The following is a 20,000-nucleotide window of genomic DNA, read 5'->3' as shown; positions in this document are numbered from 1 at the left end:
ATTCATCACAAAAGTCGCGACCCACACAAAACCTCACCTTTTATTTCTCTCTCTCACAAGTCACATCTGGCGAAGCTGCCTCTCCCGCAGCTATCAGCTCAAGAAACCAACCCTCGAGCAGTAGCAAAGGAACTCAAAACACGGCAATTACAGCAAAATAGCGGCGAGTTGAGTGCAATCCAACAGGTAAATACGAAGCGCCACAACACACCCCTAGAGGAACTGGCGTGACTTATTTACCGGTATTTATTTTACTCAAAGTCTACTTTATTTTAGATTGGCTTATATATATTCGTGTAATTTTATAAATCTTTAAATATGTTTTGATATAATTATGTCGTGCTCTAAATCTATTTACTTCAACTTTTAAGCTATATATCTATATATCTAAACGTATTTTTGATAAGATGTTTTCAAGTAAACTATTAGTGATTCAATAATCGAAGTTCAAAATCATTTTGACATATGATTAACAAATGCCCATATAAAATGAAAGGAAATTAGAGTGAACAATGTCCGTACATATTTGCCATCCTGTCTGCTTCCTTAACGAGTGATTGTTTACAAATAAAAACCTCGAAAGCGAAGACGCCGAAAAATCCCGCAAAATCAAGAATAATAGAATTAGGAAGAATTGTAGGATTTCAGAAGGATGTAGAGAGACAAAGCCCGTCAAGATAGACCGTGCTACAGCCCAAACCCCTGTACGAGGAGGAAAAAGACGAAGAGACATCGAAAGCGAAAACGCCGATTTTTTTAACGCAAATTCCACCATCTCTTTCAACAAAAAATACAAATTACCGAACTAAAACACAAACATTTCGTGGCATAACAGTAGAGAAATCATTAAGAGGAAATCCCAGGGAACAAAGACCGAAGTGCAGCCTAGATTCTTAAGCCAGAAAAAAGAAAACAAAGAAGGAATTCCAGCATGGATCTCCTCGATTCTATCATGAGCAAGATGGACAAACCACCAAGTATTAATGATAAACAGAAGAAGATGATGAAAGGTGGAGATATTTTGTGTTGTGTTTTGGGTTATCATGTAGGTAAAAGAGGAATTAATGCTATTTTTCAAAATTTCTCGGAACACTCCCCCGAGGAATGACTTTGTGTCATTGTAAGTCATGTAAAGCTCAAAGCTAAATGTCATCGTATTTATTCCAAGTTTAGAACAACTCCAAGATTCTGAGAAAAAATGAAAAGCCCATGCTAACTTACCCAAATTCGTACTGTGCTTCATATATATTTTGATGTTTATGATTTGTTTTGGATGACAAAATCTTAATATTTCTTGACGTTATGTGGCAAAATCTTAATTTATGTGATGTCATGCATCAAAATCTTCATTTTTAATGACAACATGTGGCAAAATCTTATTTTTTCTTAATATATAGGTCTTTTTACATGTGCAGAATTATCATGTTAAGAGACAGATACCCAGACTTCTCCGTAATTGGTGAAGTCTTTGTAGTTACTTAGTGATTTATACCATCTTTCAGCTCATCCATTTCACTTGGTTTATAAATTGATTTATGTATTTTACTTCATCTCATTAGATTTTCTGGATGATATTGGCATCAGCCATAGAAGGCATATAAATATTTGGACAGTATACAACAGTACTTTAATGTCTAATTTCATATAAGCACATACCTATATTGAGTTTAAATTCTGCAGACTGTGAATCACAGCTTGTAAGTTCCCTAGACTTTGTGTGTTAAATCTGTAGATGGTTTAAATTCTGTAAAATCTGGAGATATTTTAAGATCTACATTTCTCTTTACACATTGTCTCTTCAGGTGCAACTTCCCCATATTTTTCAATCCCCCATTCATTCCATAATTCCCCAAGATTGTTATGCTGGAGGAAAAGAGATAAAACACTATATAAGATGGTTTGCACAACTATTAATGCAAGTTCTGTCGGGAGGTATACCAAAAGAGAGAAGAGAAGAATAGATTTTCAGTGAAGTTGGGTGCTACCTTTAAACTAAATAATAACTGTTTTTCCTAAGGGCATTATTTATAATTTGATGGGATATATGCATAAAAAATCCATAAGGCAGTAAAAGAAACCATGATTAATTTGTTTACATCTTCATTTCTGTGACAGGAATCTACTGTCAATTATAATTTTGTGGTTATGATTCAGAAGATATTTGTATGACATGCTGAAAACAGAAAAAAATACAGCTCAAAAATATGAATAAGTAAATATGAATAAACAGATATTTCAATGCCACATGCTCTTCATTTCCTTTTGTCCAAATGATTTTGCTACATATAAGTAAGATTTTTTTTTTTTTAATTCTATAATGTTAATTCTTCTCAGTGATTCATAAATAATAATTTTACCAGTTTAAATTCCCAGACAAAGACATTGACAGTCCATATTAACCAATTTGATCCATGTGCCTTGCAGCCCACACGTGGACCAAACTCCAGGCATTAAGCATTTTTTGCCAAGGTTTATGTTTGTCATTTTTTATACTGTATCAAAATGACGATTTTTATTGTGCAGATTATCTCTCTAATTAGTCTATAACTCTGCAAGTAACCTTTTATTTTGTATATTTGTATTATTAATTTTTCTGTAACACCCCATGTTTTTTTTGTTTTTTTGTATATTTGTATTATTAATTAATTTTTATGTAACACCTGGTCACAGTGGGCAGGAATAGGATCTTGAGCATGGAGATAGTGTCCTCCCTGGAACCATTGCTCTTCCAGGCACAGGTCATGGATGATACATTTCACCCTTGTCTACCACTGGTCTACTTCCACTGTGGAAATTTAATCTTCCATCAAACACTCTGTTCACTCATGGCAAGAGGTTCCCGTCAGCCGTCACTAGGCAACAATATTTCATGAAGTGTCATTTTTGTGTTGTTAGAGAAATGTTTGCAATCAATATTGATAAAATAAAATATAAAGTTTTGGAAGGAAGCTGGAAATCAGTTTCTATTTTTTTCATCTTTCTTTCATTCTTTTAAGGTAATCAGTAATTCATTTTTTACAGTGGATTGTGGAATTTTGATCATGCTTATGATATAGAATATTTTATTTGTATGCAGAGCAACAGAAAGCAGCAGAGGAGGCAAAGAACAAGGAGAGAGAGAGACTGAATCAGTTCAGGAAACACGTGAGTCATGATGCTGGGAGTGCATGTTTATATTAATTTTGTTTACACAATTTTATTTGCCGAGATGTGATGTCACTTGTTTCCCTCCTTCCTTGAATATTTGGGAAGAAAAGTTTTGATATCAATTACTATTATTACTGTTAATTATGTTAAGATGATGATGATGATAGCAGTTATAATAATCATAATAATTATGATAATGATCATAATAATCATGATAATCATAAAAAATAATGATAATGATAATGATAGTGATAATAATGATAATGATAATGATAATAATGATAATAATTATTATCATCATAATAATGATAATGACAGTAATGATAATAATAGTTTTATTAATAATAATAGTTTTATTAATAATAATATTATTGATAATAATATTATTAATAATAATGATAATAATAATAATAATAATAATAATAATAATAATAATATATTAATGACAATGATAATGATAATGATAATGATAATGATAATGATAGTGATAATAATAAGACTAAGACTAAGAATAAGAATAAAATAATAATAATAATAATAATAGTAATGATAGTAATAATAATAATAATGCTTGAAAGGATAAGGATAATGATAGTAATGATGACAATGAGGGTGGTAACATTAATGATAATAGCATTAATAATAATAAAGAAAATGATGATGATAATAATAATATTGATAATGATAATGCTGATATTATTAATAGTATTGATATTATTGATAATAAGAATAATGATGATGGTGATAATGATAATGATTGTGATAATGACAGTAATGTTTATGATGATAATAGTAGTAATAATAACTGACTCCACGTGACTAAGCACTTGTATATAATAGGTGGGGTAAAGAGTTTTAGATATTTTTTCAATCTTTATGAAAATAATTTCTGGAATAAATGTATTTCTGTAATGAGCTTTGCTAACAGTTCCCAATAAATGTGATTTTCTTTTTCTTTCCCTTTCAGATTGAAGAGCGAATAAACAGATTCATCCAAAATGTCACACTAATGAAAAAGAAGTTTGAGCCCATGGACAGGGTAGCCAGGAGTATTGTGTAAGTTTTCATTAACATCTACTAATAACAGTCTTTGATTTTTATGTTTTATATAGTGTCTTGTACTTAAACCATATATTTTTCTGTCTTGCCAAGGTTGGTGTCTTTATTTTTGCCTTTGTTCTTATAATTTATTGTTAGGACTGCCAGTTTGTGTATTTAGAAAGTGGCTTCTCATGTGTATGAATGGAATGTAGAGTATAGAATTGAACTGAAAATAGAAACAGTATAATCTTGTACAGTTAGATTGAAATGACTGATAATGCAAAAATTCACACACACACAAAAGTATTTATTTCTGTGCATTTGAGAATTAGTATAGATACAGGTACCTAATTTCATCATATTACACAACCTACTTGTTTTCAGCCGAGATGTTGCTGATGTTGCTGGCCTCACAACGTATGCTTTTGGGGTAGAGGATGTTGACCGCCACGTGATGGTGTTTAAGAAGGAATACATACTGACTGAAGATGAACTGGAAGCTTACAAGAATGGTGAAGAGTGGGACCCAGAGAAAGCAAAGGAGGCTGCCATACGTGTATGTTTGGGGACCAGTTTCTTTGATTACATGTGTGTGTGCGTGTGTGTGTGCATCTGTGTGTAATTATTTATGCATTTATCTATTTGTAAGTATTTGCATACGTTTATATGTATAATTTATTTATGTCCACATAATGAATCCCATGAGATTTGCTTTTTTGATTCTAGAAAGAGCAGCAGCGCAAGGAAGATGAAGTCAGAGCAAAACAGCTGAAAAAAGACCCCTGCTCAAGCAAGTTCACAGAGAAGTATGAGCGTCTGGTTGGCAAGGAAACAGGGAAGGATTCTGCAAGAATTTTGGAAGTCAATAAACAGTTTGGTTTTGGTGAGTTTTATCTTGTATTAGAAAAGATGAAGGGTGGTGAGAAGGAGAGAGAGAAGGTGAATGGGAAAGGGAGAGAAAATGAGATAGAGAGAGAAAGTGAGTGGGAAGGAGAGAGAGAAGATAAGTGAGAAGGTGAGAGAGAATGAGAGAGAGAAAGGGAAGAGGAAGGAGAATGAGGTGAAGAGGAAGGAGAAGGAGAAGGGGAAAGAGAAGCTGATGGGGAAGGAGAAGGGGAAGAGGAAGGGGAAGGAGAAGAAGAGGAAGGGGAAGGAAAAGGAGAAGGAGAAGGGGAAGGGGAAGGGGAAGAGGAATGGGAAGGAGAAGAAGGGGAATGGGAAGGAGAAGAAGGGGAATGGGAAGGAGAAGAAGGGGAATGGGAAGGAGAAGAAGGGGAATGGGAAGGAGAAGAAGGGGAATGGGAAGGAGAAGAAGGAGAAGAAGGAGAAGAAGGAGAAGAAGGAGAAGAAGGAGAAGAAGGAGAAGAAGGAGAAGACAAGACAAGACAAGACAAGACAAGACAAGACAAGACAAGACAAGAGAAGAGAAGAGAAGAGAAGAGAAGAGAAGAGAAGAGAAGAGAAGAGAAGAGAAGAGAAGGAGAAGGAGAAGGAGAAGGAGAAGGAGAAGGAGAAGGAGAAGGAGAAGGAGAAGGAGAAGGAGAAGGAGAAGGAGAAGGAGAAGGAGAAGGAGAAGAGGGGAAAGGGGAAAGGGGAAAGGGGAAAGGGGAAAGGGGAAAGGGGAAAGGGGAAAGGGGAAAGGGGAAAGGGGAAAGGGGAAAGGGAAAAGGGAAAGAGGTAGAGAGACGGAAAAAGATGAAAAAAGGTAGAAAGAAATGGATTGAGAGAGATACAGAGAGGTGAAAAAAGATTTTAAAAAGTAGAAAGAAATGGATAGAGCGAGATACAGAGAGGTGGAAAAAGATGGAGAGAGCTAAAAATAATTAGAAATAGAGAGTGAATTTTAAAGGAAAGTTTACTCTAAGTAGTCAATGTTAGTATTTCTTTTATGGCATGTTCTTTGGTAAATGCAATACATAATGGAAGATCTGTTATAGTCTTTACTGCAAGGAAAGCTTGAAATGTCCAGTATGTTACTTTCTGGAAAAATACTCATCCTCTCTCCTATTTTATGAGTAGGGTTGGATGGTCTATGGGAAGGGTGTCCTGTATATGGCAATATTCCGAGAAAATAGGAAGGAAGGAAACTGCCTATGGTAGAAAACCCAATATTCAGATTCAAATTGAATACCTTGTCAATAAGAGAGTATTCCAGTCGAGATTTTTCTACCAAAATGTCTAAGCATATTAGGAGTCTAAGTATGAATCTGGGTGAAAGAAGACTACAGTTCAGTTCTGTTAATTTTACGTTTTTCTTTCCTTTTTTTCCCCAAACAGTTCGAAGCGAGTTGAAGAAAGACAAAAGGACAATAGAAGAAGCTCTTGCAGACATTCATGCTAAGAAGCAGAAGCGAGACCATGGAGATGAAGAGCCACATCAGGGGCACAGCGAGGAGGAGGGCAACGACCCGTAACGACGTCCTTTCTTAGTTGTGTTGTGTCACCCTCTGTTTTTCACCCATGGGGTTGTTTCAGATGTACATTTCACCATTCGACATTTTTTTTCTGATTCACTTTTCAAATAAATTCTTTGCTTGGAGTAAGTTAGAAACTTATTATCATATTTATAAACCATAGGTTTGATAATTTAGAATGATTTTGTGGATAGTTACCATTTTTATCTCACTTTACCGTTTGAAGTTTTAGAAAGTAATTGAATGAGTCACTGTTTGCTTGCAGGTTACCAATTCCTCTTAGTTATTTTTCCTTCTCCGTGTCTACAAAATACTTAAGACTTTTTCTTTTTTTCAAAATGATAATAATAATGATAACGGGTAATGTAGGTTTTATTAGAAATGATGATACTCAAGAGCATCCTCTTTGCATGATTTCAAGAACTCACTCATATGACATGATCATTAACGCTAAGTTGTCTATTTCACTGTGCACCATTCGACATCATTTAGAAATCCAATTGATGTGAAGATAGATATATTTATTTACCTCACAGTTCAAACAAAAAAGGTTGTAGTAGGCATTGTAATATTGTGCAGTTATTGAAACATTACTAGTTATATTGGAGAATAAGAACTACCTTACCTTTCAGTATGTTTTGGTCTATAATATGATTAAGTCTTGTCATCGGTACTTAATTCTGTAGTAGAAAAATGGTTTGGCCATTAATGGCGTGAAATGAAGAATTTTTTTGTGTATGGAATTTTCATGAACTGATCTTGTGAAAGGTTATGTTGGATTGTTGATTTTACTCTAGAATGTACAAGGAGTACTGTTCACTTACACACAAAAAAAAAAAATGTATTGGTCGTTGCCCTTCTTCCTAAATTGTTAAGTTGAAGAATATTTTTCTTAGGAAGAACTAAAACATGTGTTAGTCTGACAAAACAAATATATATTGTTGTGATGATTGGAAAACCAGTTGATTTTAAATAAAAATGTTTTATTCTTATCCTTATCATGTCCTGTTCTTGTTCGTTGTTAAAATATTTTCTTGTATCACTGTCATGTTTTATAGTGTCAAGGCTGACCAAAAAACACTTTGAATAAGTTTGATTATATGAATAATGGCCAGGAATTCTTTGCAGACAATAAACATGACTTGAGATATTTTTCTATCTCCTTTATTAATTACTTATTCTTGAAAATAATAATATAAAGCTTTTATCAATACACAAATTTAAGCCAGTTAATATTATGAATATTACCTCAGAATATACAATACCCTGAAATCTCTATCCTCACTTTCCTGGTAATAAAACCATTATTCTTGTTTTGAGTAAACTCAGTAATTTATTGGATATAATAAAAATGACAGTCAAACAAAACAAAAAGAAAGTATCACAAAAAACAGTTATAAATTGCACCATGATGTTTATATACACACAATATATATATATATATATATATATATATATATATATATATATATATATATATATATATATATATATCAAAGACTATAGAACCAACTAGAAATATTAAAGCTGTTTGGTACAGATCTATAAATTATTATTTTTATTTTGCCCTTTCTTGGGAATCATAATTATAATCAAAAGTGAACTTAAGGTTTGTTGAGGCACAAATTAGGCATCAAGGTCTATTTTCATTGCTAAAACCATCTTAAAAGAATATTTTAAAAAATCTAAAGTAGAGTTATAATAATATATTTTCATTCAAAGAGTATGTATAGGTTTTAGAGACTTCACATCAAACTTACCTCACAACAAATGTATTGAATGAAATAATTTGTCCATAACAGACACATGAAATTTAAAGAAAGAGAGAAAAAAAAAAAAAAAAAAAAAAAAACCTGCTTTATGAATTCCATTTTTCCTCTTTCCTCTCCCTCATAATACAACATAAAAGAGTATTTTATGATATTTGTGGTTCATTCACTTAGTCTGGCCACACTATTCATACACTAGTATTTTGTGCCTACCCATATCAAACTTTAAATCAATATTCATAGAGTACACTTGGCCAAGTAACCCATTTGTAACTTACTCTTCATTCAAAGTATACCAGCTAATGAAAGTAAATCTAAGTATATGGTGATTTACATCACACTCCTTTCAATAAATAAGACAAGGTTTGTCATGGAGTCCTTAAACAACAAAACAAAATAAGGACAATCAGTTGTGTTTTCTTTTTTTCTATGAAAGATGCATAGATAGATTCATTGATTGGTGACCAAATTTTTCATTATGATAAAATGAATAGAATACCCGTTGGAATAGTGTCCAAGTCGTTTAGCCTATGACATCAAGTTAAATACTTTCTGTTAGTCTAGTAAAAATCAACACACTGCCTCCAAGGGCATGCATGCCAAATTGGACCAGCCTATAGGTGTATGCATGCTAAATATCTGAAACGGGAGATATATATCTTTTCCCTGTTTTTTGTAAATTTGACTCAAATACTGATTTATGATTAAAGAAACTAAAGAGAAATTTTAGAGCCTAATTTTGATGGCTAGATCTCTTCAATGATTGCATATAGAGCCAAACAAGTGCATGACTGTTTAGCACACACAATGGAGCAGCCTTGCAAGCCATGTCATGATTCTGTACCACTCAGAGGCAAGGCCAAGAAAATCATGGCATGTATGTCGCTATACCAGAGCCAATGGGTTAATCATTAACAGCTGTGAATATATATAAGAATTGTACATAATTGTACATACATACATGCATTAATTTATATATATATATATATATATATATATATATATATATATATATATATATATATATATATATATGTGTATAACAATCCTCCCTGACCTGGCCTCGAACCTAGGTCACTCCGACTATGAGACCGGAGGGCCAGTACTAAACCAAATATGCCACACGACCCACTAAAAGAAGTGTGCAACTAGGATCTAACTAGCTTCCATAGACATTACCTATCTACTCATACATGAGTAATGATAGCGAGGTTTTACACAAACTCCCCGTGGGCACTCGGTGGGAATTGATTTAGAAATTCGAAACCGAAGTCAGATACTGAGGTATATATATGAAAGATGGAATAATGCAATACCGCATTGATATAGGTGTATAACAATCCTCCCTGACCAGGGAGGATTGTTATACACCTATATCAATGCGGTATTGCATTATTCCATCTTTCATATATATATATATATATATATATATATATATATATATATATATATATATATATATATATATATACATACACACACACACATATATATATGCACATAAACACATATATACACATACATATATATAGGCACACACGCACGCATGCACACGCACACACACATGCACACATGCACACACACACACACACACAAGCATATATAAATCCCATTTCATCTGTCTATTACAGATACATTACTAGTTTCCATACAGAACAGACTTCAAGAGGAAACAAAATGAGATCTTTACAAAATAAAAGGTTACAAATGAAAGAAAGGGATCATACTACATAGAAGATTTCTTTAAGTATTGGCACTTTAGAATGCATAACAATGTCTAACTTAAAACCTTTTACTGGCACTTATATAATTATAACAATGATCAGTAATAATAATAATTATAATAACAATAATATTAATAACAATAATAATCTGGACTTAGAAATAAAGTTATGAGACAAAGTTTGACAAATGCTGAAGGAAGAGTCAAATAAAAATAAATAAATAAGCAAACAAAGTCATCTTTAAAGCTCTGTCTTTTATGGCAAAGTCCCTCACGTGCACTTCGCTGCTTACCGTTTCTTAAGCATTCCTTTGTGTCGTTTGCCTCACTTGGACATTTGCATTAATACATTATGGGCATAAGAAATCAGTGAAGAGCGCAGGTGGAGTGCCAGGGCAGCTGAATGGCATTGTCGGATGTGACCACGCAGTTCCTCGTGGCGATTCTTGGGGATTATGCGAATGAAGACATCGAGAGGGGCAGTCATCACCAGCTCACTCAGAACATCTGTGGGAAATGGGAGAGGTAAAGGTGCTTATGAGAACCTCATTACAAGTGCCTTTGAACATCTATGCACTATTCGTAAATGTAACATGTTGAGGGAAGGCTGAAATGAGTGAAGGGTGTAAAACCAATCATCAAGATGTAATCCAAAACATCTGACTCTAATCTGAACATAGAGAACAAACACAAAAATCTTGTACACAGAAACTATACTCTCCTCCAATAAACAAAAGTAAAAGCCATTAGAATAATCAGAAAACAAGCCTTTCACTTACCATTCAGTACATCAGAATAAACTGAATATGAGAGGTCTGATTCACACAAGCCCGATTTGTGGTTGATCAGCTTGCAGACTAATTCCTCCCATTCAGCAGCCGATTCATACATATCCTAGGGAGAGAAATATTCATCTAATATATGAAATCAAATGGTAAAAACGTGAAGCAAGTAGGCACATGTCTGTTAGACTTCACAGCTAAGGGTTAATGTCTGGATAGGGACTGGACTACTGAATCTTTTCCATGAATAACAAACTATTTGGCTAAAGTTATACTATCTTGTAGACAAGTATGTGTACATGTAAATATATGTGTGTGTGTGTGTGTGTAAGTGTGTGTGTGTTTACATACACATGTGTATATATACATGCAAATATATATGCATACATATATACATATGTATGTGTGCAAATATGTGTGTCTGTATGTAATGTGTGTATATGTTTATATAAATGTATACAAATGTGTTTATGTATATCTATATCTCTATCTATATCTTTATCTATCTATATATTTGACTGTCATATATAAGGTTCAATAATCTTGGTGTTAAAATGAGAGAAATGGATAAGTCTCAGCTCAATTATAAACGAGAACATGAAATCAACAGAAAATAATATAAATCAAGAAAACAAAATGAGGAAGTCCATATATAATCAATGTTTCTATACTTTAATCTATTTAAAATGTTCTTTTTCTTCCTTCTGAAAACCAAACCACTTGCCTTTCCATATTGAAGAAGCACATGAGGAAATTCACCGAGTATGTACTCCAGCTGTTTCTGTGGGTCGAGGCACAGTATCCGGAGAGACTGGGCTCCCAGGGCATCAGGGTTCGATGTCACAAACTTGAGGACATTGTTGCGGTCTTCAGCAGATGGCAAATCTGAACTCAGCAGAGACTAGGAAATATAGACAAATTAAAGTTGTAAGTAAAAGAATGATCGTTCCTATATATATGAGTCTCAAAAAGGGCCACAGTCTAATGAGTAAGAATATTAAATAGCATGACTGACTTTAATGAAAGAAAAGATGAACAAAAGATACTGCAAAAAGAAAAAAAATGAAAGATGAGAGGAAGGAAAAGAGAAGACAGCAATTTTACCTGCAGAACAACAAGATGCAAAGAAGAGGAAGAGAGGTTGCCAGTTCCTTCCTCTTCCTCCTCCTCCTCCTCCTCTGCCTCCTGTCCTGGGCTTGACTGTCCCTCTGGTTTATCACTCTGGCTCTCCTCTTTCTCCATTTTCTTTTGCACATTGAATGGTGGCAAGATATTGAGGAAGACTGGTCGAGGGGCGTACAGTTCCTTCAGTGCAGCCCGCTGATCACACCAGTTGGGGTCTTCCTTAGTCTGAGGTTGAAATACAGAGTAAACATGAAAACAGATATCTAGGTATGAAATAAGGATACTGAGAGTATTATATTACTGATAATAATGCTTATAAGAATATGAATATTACAAAAATATCAAATACTGTAATGAAAATTGTGCCAAAAAATAACAATATAATAAAAATTATTAGTGATGTAAAGAGAAACCTGCAAGCACTAAAATTGATAATGAAATACCATGACTTAATGTGAATAAACTGTTAGCATATAAATGGAAATTTCATGTACCTTTAACTTAATGTAACAATCACCTGAAATTAATCTAAAAATGAGCATAGCTATAGTTTTTTGCACTATACTATTTCTGTTATGGTGCACTGTTTAAGCTATGTAATATCAAGCTGCATATCTTACATTATACATCAATCCTATGTTATGTGGTTTATGCAAATATTTCAAACACAGACTTACTTTATCACCAAAAGCACCCATCAAGCTGGCAAGATAGAGACTAACAAGGACTGTGATAGCCCTGTCATATCTCTCCCTCTGATCTGTAATCTGCCATATAAAGAATTAATTAGAAACCTCATATCAACTTAACAGTTGTATTTTATTTATCTATGCATATTAATGCCTGTGTATATATACATACTCATCATTTGTTTTATATCCTCATCACCTGTTTATTCAAATTTCAATTTATTATGACTGGGAAATTACTCACTTCAGCATTATGTGCATACTCCAAGAAGAACTTTTCAAGGAAATCTCGCAGTCGAAGAGAATGGGTGTTGCACTCTGGCCCACAGGACATAATGGGGTAAACAGCTATGAATGCATCAACAAAGGCATTGAGAGTGAGTGATCCTTCACCAATGAGAGACACAAATACCTCAGTGAAAACTTCTTTCTTGTGCTCTGCTAAAACCTAAAAAAGAAAAGGAAGAGACAGCATAAAAATCAAATGTTCTTAATGTCTGCTTAATTTCATTTTTCATAAAATGCACATGCTTTTAAATTTTAAGCAATGACAAGTTTAAAGATTGTAAACCTAAAAGTTAATAAAAAAATAAATAGCAAAGCCATTGTATTCACAAAACTGCATCAACAGTAATAAACAATGTGCTATACAGCAGCAAACTCTTTTGTAAGTATTAAGTACAGAATTGAACTAAACTATGTTACACTCCTTCATTCATATAGTACAGTCAATACACGTACTTGTGCTAAAGGTGAGAGCCTGGTTGATCCATTTTCCACTGTGAACAGAAGACGCGAGTGTTGCAGCAAAGCCACAACAAGCTGATAAGCTCTCAGTGAAGCTAAAACAGTTGAGACCTAGCAACAAAGAAAAAGAATTTATAAAGATGAGAGATCTTACCTACGTTTCTGAGCATTATTCCATGTTGAGTTACACCTCATACTTAAGGATCCTATCCTACCTGTTCAGGAGATCCCCTGTCCAAAAACACGAGGGCAAGAGCAAGCACATCTGTGGGTCGTGGCTCATTTGTCTTGGATAACTCTTGCTTGATTATGCTTAGCACCTGCAAAATGTGTGAGCATGAAATCAGTTAAAAAGAGAAAATAACTTTGTATTTGCTTTTTATGCTACTGGTATTTAATCTACACTATGATTAATCAGATGAAAAAGTACACCATAAATTATTGGCAAAATATGGTTCACTGCATAAATTCTATTTCAGATTCACAAACAAAAATTCCTTAACATTACCTTATCTTTCTTGTACTCTGTAAAGCAAGTAGACTTGAGAATAATCGTTGAAACCTTCTCTGGTGCTACTTTCTCCAGCATTTCCAGCACGCAATTAGCCTATGGGAAACAACAAAGAATTTGTTATTAGTATCTTTTATCAGTTTTTAGTTAACATCTTTCGCCCTCTTTTTTTTTTTTTTTTTTTTTTTATATATAATTTCATATAAGATTTTGTTAACCTGTTGAGGGGAAGTGCATGTATTGTATACATACACTGTCCACTGTGGTTCTGTTTAGTTTATTTTGTTTAAACAAATGGGTTTACAAGCAATCAGTTGCTCAACTCAACTGACCACCTCCTTAACCTATTCCTGAATTTACAGAAAGAGCAGCTTTTATTTCTATTGTCACTATCACTGTTAACCCATTCATGACAAGATTTCCTTGTGCTGGGCTTCACAGGCAGTCAGCCACTTGAGGTCCTATCTACCCTGATAATGGCTTATTACAAAATAATAACAGTTACATTCATCCCAATCATGAAAAGACCAGCTAATTACTGGCAGAATTTTCTCTGACCTTTTCTTTATGAATGAGATGTATCACTTGTCCACTAACATATATCTGGTACTGTTTGGGAAGGTTCCCTCAGCCACTACCACTACATCATCCCAGCCACACTCACTCCTCTGACTGAGCCAATCACATAATTCTGAATGAAATGTAGTGAGTGTGTACTAGTAATTCTGGTGCTGCATACCATTTTTCATGCAGTTAAACCCTAGATCCTCTCCCACATTCCCCCTACACACACCATACTAATATGTATCAGAGTATTACGATTAATACATCTCATTAGTTTTAAATGTATCTAAATACTAACTTTACTGAAATTATATGAGAATAAGATTATATCACATATGTCTTTTTTACATATCCATAAGTAATCTATCAAAATTTTCATTCACATGCAAGGGGTTGATGTGATAACGTTTTCAATTTTCCAATTGACTGACACTTGCAATTTTGAGATATGGAATGAAATATACATTTTTGATATGTAAAACTAAGCCAAAATTTACCTTGGCCAAACTTGAAAAAACGTGCCTTTTTAGAGATTGGGGAGCACAGACAAACAGGGTGTTTGTGGTTTTTGGGAGTCAAGTGTACTTTTGAGGGGCTGTATCTCCTTAATGACCACATTTAGCACACATAACTTAAAAGCAAATCTGCACATGACATGGGTACTTGCTACTCAGCATTTGGGCCTTGTTTGCTATTTTATGATTAGATGTCACCCACGGGTTAAAACATAATGAAGTAAAGCAAATGTGGTGCATATGTAAATGTAACTGGTAACAATGAGTTAATATCCTTTTATTGCATTTTTCTATTAATATTTTTTCAAATAGGTTTTGTTATTCTCTTTTCAATTATTCTTTTTCATATAATAGATTGCCCTTGTTTACATTCTTGCTACTAATTGTCTAATGGTATCTTTTGTCTCAAGTTTTTGTTTTAACTTTTTATTCTTGTTATATACTAAGGATTCATAGTTTATATAAACCTGATACAAAATAAAAAACTAAAAAATACATGTTGTATCACTTCATTTAACACATTTCCTAAATTTCTCAACCTTTTAAAGCACTTTAAACTAAAAGGAGTTACAAATGTATCCCAATGAAGACAGATTATAAGAACTATGAGAACAGATAATCTGAAATAATAACTTACATAAATCACTTTAAAAATTTGTCCCTTATTAACAACCATTACTTTCAAGTTTCACTGCACAGAGAACAGATTAACAATATTCACAATACAAGGACCAATACAACGGAACACAGGGAATACTAGGGAACAAAATAACCATGAAATATTAAGACAAACTCTCATTTACCTGTGCAGCTGTTAATGATGGAGTATTAGGGTGTAGTAGAAGAGAGGAGATAACAGCAACCAAACCAGGACAAGTGAGCTCAAGTCTCTCAATCACTGCATCTGGACTCAGGCTTGAAACCTGATAATACTGTGTTGCTTGACGCCACTCAGCTTCATTTTCACATCTGGAAAATGGTTATGTATTCTTAGGATGTCATTCCAAAAAAACTTAAACAGAAGAATGACACAAACAGAACAAGAAGAAATCTCAATATCTGATATATGAAGAGGAACTGCTACTGAAGTACTTTATATGAGGCCTAATGAAAAGACTTTATATGAGCCCTAATGAAAAGACTAATGTCATTACAGTCATATAATTTCCTAAGGCTATAAAATATATATATCTAGTAATGAGATTCAAATTTAAAATGCCAGGTAATAAAAAAAAATACTCCTATTGAACTTATTTAATATAATGCTAGTACACAGACACAAAAGGGTCTTGCAAAGTAAATATGAACACAAAAACTTGGTGGTGGTGTGTGTGTGTGTGTGGGGGGGGGGGGGATAAAAAAGACAAAAGAAAACAAAAAAAAAAAATAGCAGCACAATATAATGATATGCAGAAGGACTACCCACTGGGCATAATAATCTCCCAACAATGCAGATGAATCCTGTAAGAGAGAATACAGGTCCTCCTCTGCCTCATCCTCCGTTGGCATTTCATGCTGGAGGGCAGTAGTAAGGACTAGGTGAGCCTCAAGGAGCAGGTGCAGGTAGGTAGATGGGGAGGCAGACCTGTGGCTACGTCCAACTCGCACCATCTCCTTATAGAGACTGGCAGCACTCGGCAGGTGAAGTGAGTAAACAGTGTGGGATTTGTCACCACCTCTGAAAATGTGAAAAGTTTGTCTTACAGAGTATACCATTTAAAAAGGTGAGAATACATCTAAAAGTATGGAAGAAACATTTGTTATAAAAACACTATATCAGAAAATGGAGAATGTGTATTGCATAATTGTAATACTCATATCTACTATTGAAAGCAATTAACTTATTCCTACAGAACTTATCAACCCCATGTTAACAAAACGGAGCAACATATAAACACTATATATAAAATACAGAAAAGTTATGGTCTGAAAGGTAAATCTGCCCTTCCAGTGGATATCAATGTTTGGATGGAATACACAAGAGAATCACAATATCATGGAAGTAACACTCACTCATTATTTGCAGCAATGAGTGCAAGACAGGAGTCAGTCAAGGTCAAGCTTTCAACATTAAGGAAAGGTCGTAGACCCACTAAACACACTGTCTCTTCCCAGTGTGGAGGAACCTGGTAAACATTATTAATGTAAGTTGTACATCTATCAACAATATCCAGAACTCAGTTTCACCATCTATAAGTTTTCAGCATATAAAACAATTCCCTTATTACAAAACTGACCACAACCAAAAAGGAAAGATTATATCTTCTAAGAAAGATAAACAAATCAAAACAATAATCATCACTATCAATTATGAATCATCATATCATATTACCATTAACCCATTGTCGATGGGCATGGCATGTACGCACATGCCATGCCCACTGTGAGTTTGTTTAATTATTTTTACACATAGATGGCTACACTTGTACTACGTCACCAGTGAGCCAGTTATGAGTACTGCCTGTCTCGCCTGTTCACCCTTTTCATTGATTTATGAAAATATTTTACATTATCTTATTTTGCTGTTACTAACTTTTATAACAATATAGTAATTATAATGTTTATAATAAAAACAACACCATCAATACTAATACCACTAGTAAAAAATATGTTTTTCCCGCCAATTCAAGGAAAGGTGAAATCAGGTAAGGTCACAAGATCTACTAATTGACTCCTTTGTGGCTAAGCACTAGCAGAGCCATCTATGTACAGAGGCATTTCACAAAAATATAAAAAATAAGCACAGCATTTCCCCCCCTTTTTTAATTTTCCCCGGCGACAATGGATTAATCAAATAAATTTATAATACTCACAATCATATTCAGATCCTCAGGTAAATGAGAGACAACGACATGTGGATGAGGCCTCAGTGTGTATGTCTCAAGGCCAGTGAGTGTGAGTGCATGCAAGAGTGATGGTTCCAAGGCCACAGAGTAGACAGGCGCGGTGTATGAAAATACTCCTCCACGGACTACACTGTGCCCTGATAACAGATCAAAATTGAGATGAGGACATTAAAATTAACTGACTGACTCCCTTTTTGTAAATATCATTAAAAAAAAAAAAGAGACATTTTGTCATTTTGTTTATATATAATGAAATTATACAGAAAATCGTAGAAGACATGAAAGAGATAGATAAAGTCAATTGTATAATCCTCATATTAATACCCCTCATTTTTAAAAAAAAGATTATGGGGCTAATCCTTTGCATACATAAAATCTAAATAATTTCTGCCAACACACACAAAAAGAGAGAGAGAAGAAGAAAAAGAAAGAAAGAAAGAAAGAAAGAAAGAAAGAAAGAAAAAAAAAAGAAAAAAAAGAAAAGAAAGAAAGAAAAAAAAAGAAAAGAAAAGAAAAGAAAGAAAGAAAAAAACTCACCAAAGGGATCATCAGACAGGGTGACGTGATAAAGCTGGCCAACATGAGGCGTAGTCAGGAAAATGGAAGCCCCTACTTTTCTGGCTGAGCCCTGGGGGAGCAAGGGATGTGATGCTCGTCTTGGAGTAGAAGCACCACCTATGGAGAAGGATATTATTTAATATGCATAATCTAAAATCATGTGCCTACTGTATTTGAGCTCATATCATTGATACCTGCTAAAACATAATTACTACTTAAAGAAAATGAGTAACCATGTACCTTTCTTTCCTGCCTCAGCATCATAAACAGCCATGACCTTCAGGTTGGAAAACGGAATGTCTGGATCATTATTGTGATCTGCTCGGCGATGAATGAGTGTCACTGCTTCAAAGACATTCTGAGGCACCTTCTGAGCTGAACTTCCACTCACCAACTTCACCCTAACGTTAGAGCAACGTGAAGAACTGTAATCAAAATAACACATATAAAGGTAATAAAAGATGTCATTTTTTCATTTGTGCAGAGTGCAGTATGGTAACAATACTATAAAAAAAAATATTTAACATATCTAAATAAACATTCACTAAATAGGTATAAAAAAAAGGAAGAAAATAACATGAAATTATAAAAAGCATAAATAATGAAAATAACAAAACATAAATTAATGATAGTGCCAGATCCTAATTCCTTCTGTCTGTCATAGAAAAAGACAGGGAAAACAACACCACATTTACCCTCTTTACTTGTCACAGTGAATCTCAGCACCTACTTGATTGGGCCGATGATCTCGCCTGGCTCAGCCAAAGGCCCACAGTGTGCGGCTCCCACAAGTGATGGAAAGAGCAAGATGCGCTGGTCCTCAGAGGGCTTCTTGCGGCCATAGGACAATGTTGGAACCCAGGTCAGTTCGCTGAGGTCTACATACTCCTCTGAATTGCGGATGACGCTCAAAGATTCCTGTATATGAATGAAATGTATATCATATGGCATAGAAACTACAAAGTGATGTGGTGATTTTCTTATTAGGATTTTAAATGTTTTTTTTTTTTATTATTCACAATATTCTTAAACCTTTGTACTATTTGGCACAGTTAAAATGATTGTGTAAAATAACAAATATATAACTAAAATTATTTTCTTATCCTGCAATTTTTCAAATAACAAGAACAATGCATTTCCATAATCCCTTTCCTTTGTCAAAATAAAACTCAAATGAGGAAAAATAAAACAGGTCCTCACCTCTTTTGGACTGGAGCGCTTACCCCTCAGTCTGCTGCTTGAACTGAGAGAGTCAATGCTTCTTCCTGGGGACCGAGAGGCTGATCGTGTCTTGGACTTTGAGCGGGACTTGCTCCTCTTTTCCTGTGGCTTAGTTTCTTTCTCCTCTGAGGATGCCTTGAGAAGATGTGAGTTTATTGTCACCTGAAATATATGTGCTTCTGATTCTGAGATGCAGCCAATCAGATCTTCCGATATGGCTACTTCTTTGACAATGAAAGACATGTCAAGCTCAATGAGCTCTTCAAAGTCAATGAATTTCAGTTTAGAGATATCATGGGTCTTGTGGCAGAACCTGAAGATGGTCACACTTATTCCACATGAGACTGC

General features: G+C 34.2%; 3 protein-coding genes across 6 annotated transcripts in view; 1 reads left to right on the top strand and 2 right to left on the bottom strand.

The window, feature by feature from the left end:
• LOC125027185 (zinc finger protein 252-like) overlaps positions 1 to 211 on the bottom strand; it is an 8,562-nt gene extending 8,351 nt beyond the window's left edge. Inside the window, exon 1 of the mRNA XM_047616102.1 lies at positions 38 to 211. The gene's annotated coding sequence lies outside the window, so the exon portion shown is untranslated. The remainder of the gene's footprint in view (positions 1 to 37) is intronic.
• Positions 212 to 543: 332 nt separating this feature from the next.
• Positions 544 to 7,575, top strand: LOC125027297 (sperm-associated antigen 7-like). The gene is made up of 6 exons (XM_047616278.1): positions 544 to 1,010; positions 3,077 to 3,144; positions 4,115 to 4,203; positions 4,573 to 4,744; positions 4,915 to 5,071; positions 6,466 to 7,575. The coding sequence occupies exons 1-6, from the start codon at positions 932 to 934 to the stop codon at positions 6,600 to 6,602; spliced, it is 702 nt and encodes a 233-aa protein (XP_047472234.1). The 5' UTR covers positions 544 to 931; the 3' UTR covers positions 6,603 to 7,575.
• A 2,517-nt stretch (positions 7,576 to 10,092) lies between these two features.
• LOC125027205 overlaps positions 10,093 to 20,000 on the bottom strand; it is a 14,888-nt gene continuing 4,980 nt past the window's right edge. For 3 of the 4 annotated variants that reach the window (XM_047616141.1, XM_047616143.1, XM_047616144.1), the window contains exons 3-19: positions 19,632 to 20,000; positions 19,162 to 19,349; positions 18,672 to 18,856; positions 18,411 to 18,548; positions 17,841 to 18,010; positions 17,041 to 17,153; positions 16,454 to 16,705; positions 15,831 to 15,996; positions 13,946 to 14,044; positions 13,653 to 13,757; positions 13,432 to 13,548; positions 12,935 to 13,138; positions 12,679 to 12,768; positions 11,981 to 12,226; positions 11,601 to 11,777; positions 10,874 to 10,988; positions 10,093 to 10,601 (exon numbers count right to left, since the gene is read on the bottom strand). The exon at positions 19,632 to 20,000 is cut by the window's right edge and continues 233 nt beyond it. In XM_047616141.1, the coding sequence (XP_047472097.1) occupies positions 10,420 to 10,601; positions 10,874 to 10,988; positions 11,601 to 11,777; positions 11,981 to 12,226; positions 12,679 to 12,768; positions 12,935 to 13,138; positions 13,432 to 13,548; positions 13,653 to 13,757; positions 13,946 to 14,044; positions 15,831 to 15,996; positions 16,454 to 16,705; positions 17,041 to 17,153; positions 17,841 to 18,010; positions 18,411 to 18,548; positions 18,672 to 18,856; positions 19,162 to 19,349; positions 19,632 to 20,000 (2,916 nt within the window). In that variant the 3' untranslated portion in view covers positions 10,093 to 10,419. The remainder of the gene's footprint in view (positions 10,602 to 10,873; positions 10,989 to 11,600; positions 11,778 to 11,980; positions 12,227 to 12,678; positions 12,769 to 12,934; positions 13,139 to 13,431; positions 13,549 to 13,652; positions 13,758 to 13,945; positions 14,045 to 15,830; positions 15,997 to 16,453; positions 16,706 to 17,040; positions 17,154 to 17,840; positions 18,011 to 18,410; positions 18,549 to 18,671; positions 18,857 to 19,161; positions 19,350 to 19,631) is intronic. The other variant, XM_047616142.1, reaches the window with a different exon arrangement.

The sequence above is a fragment of the Penaeus chinensis genome, chromosome 7, assembly GCF_019202785.1.
Source record: "Penaeus chinensis breed Huanghai No. 1 chromosome 7, ASM1920278v2, whole genome shotgun sequence".
Classification (NCBI taxonomy): Eukaryota; Metazoa; Arthropoda; class Malacostraca; order Decapoda; family Penaeidae; genus Penaeus; species Penaeus chinensis.
The sequence above is the reverse complement of the archived record's forward strand: the minus strand, read 5'-3'. Positions and strand labels throughout refer to the sequence as shown.

Coding starts and splice junctions, on each gene's coding strand:
- LOC125027297 (XM_047616278.1), top strand. CDS start 932: ATGGATCTCCTCGATTCTATCATGAGCAAGATGGACAAACCACCAAGT. Junction 3,145..4,114: donor TGAATCAGTTCAGGAAACAC/GTGAGTCATGAT, acceptor TTTCCCTTTCAG/ATTGAAGAGCGAATAAACAG. Junction 4,745..4,914: donor CAAAGGAGGCTGCCATACGT/GTATGTTTGGGG, acceptor TTTTGATTCTAG/AAAGAGCAGCAGCGCAAGGA.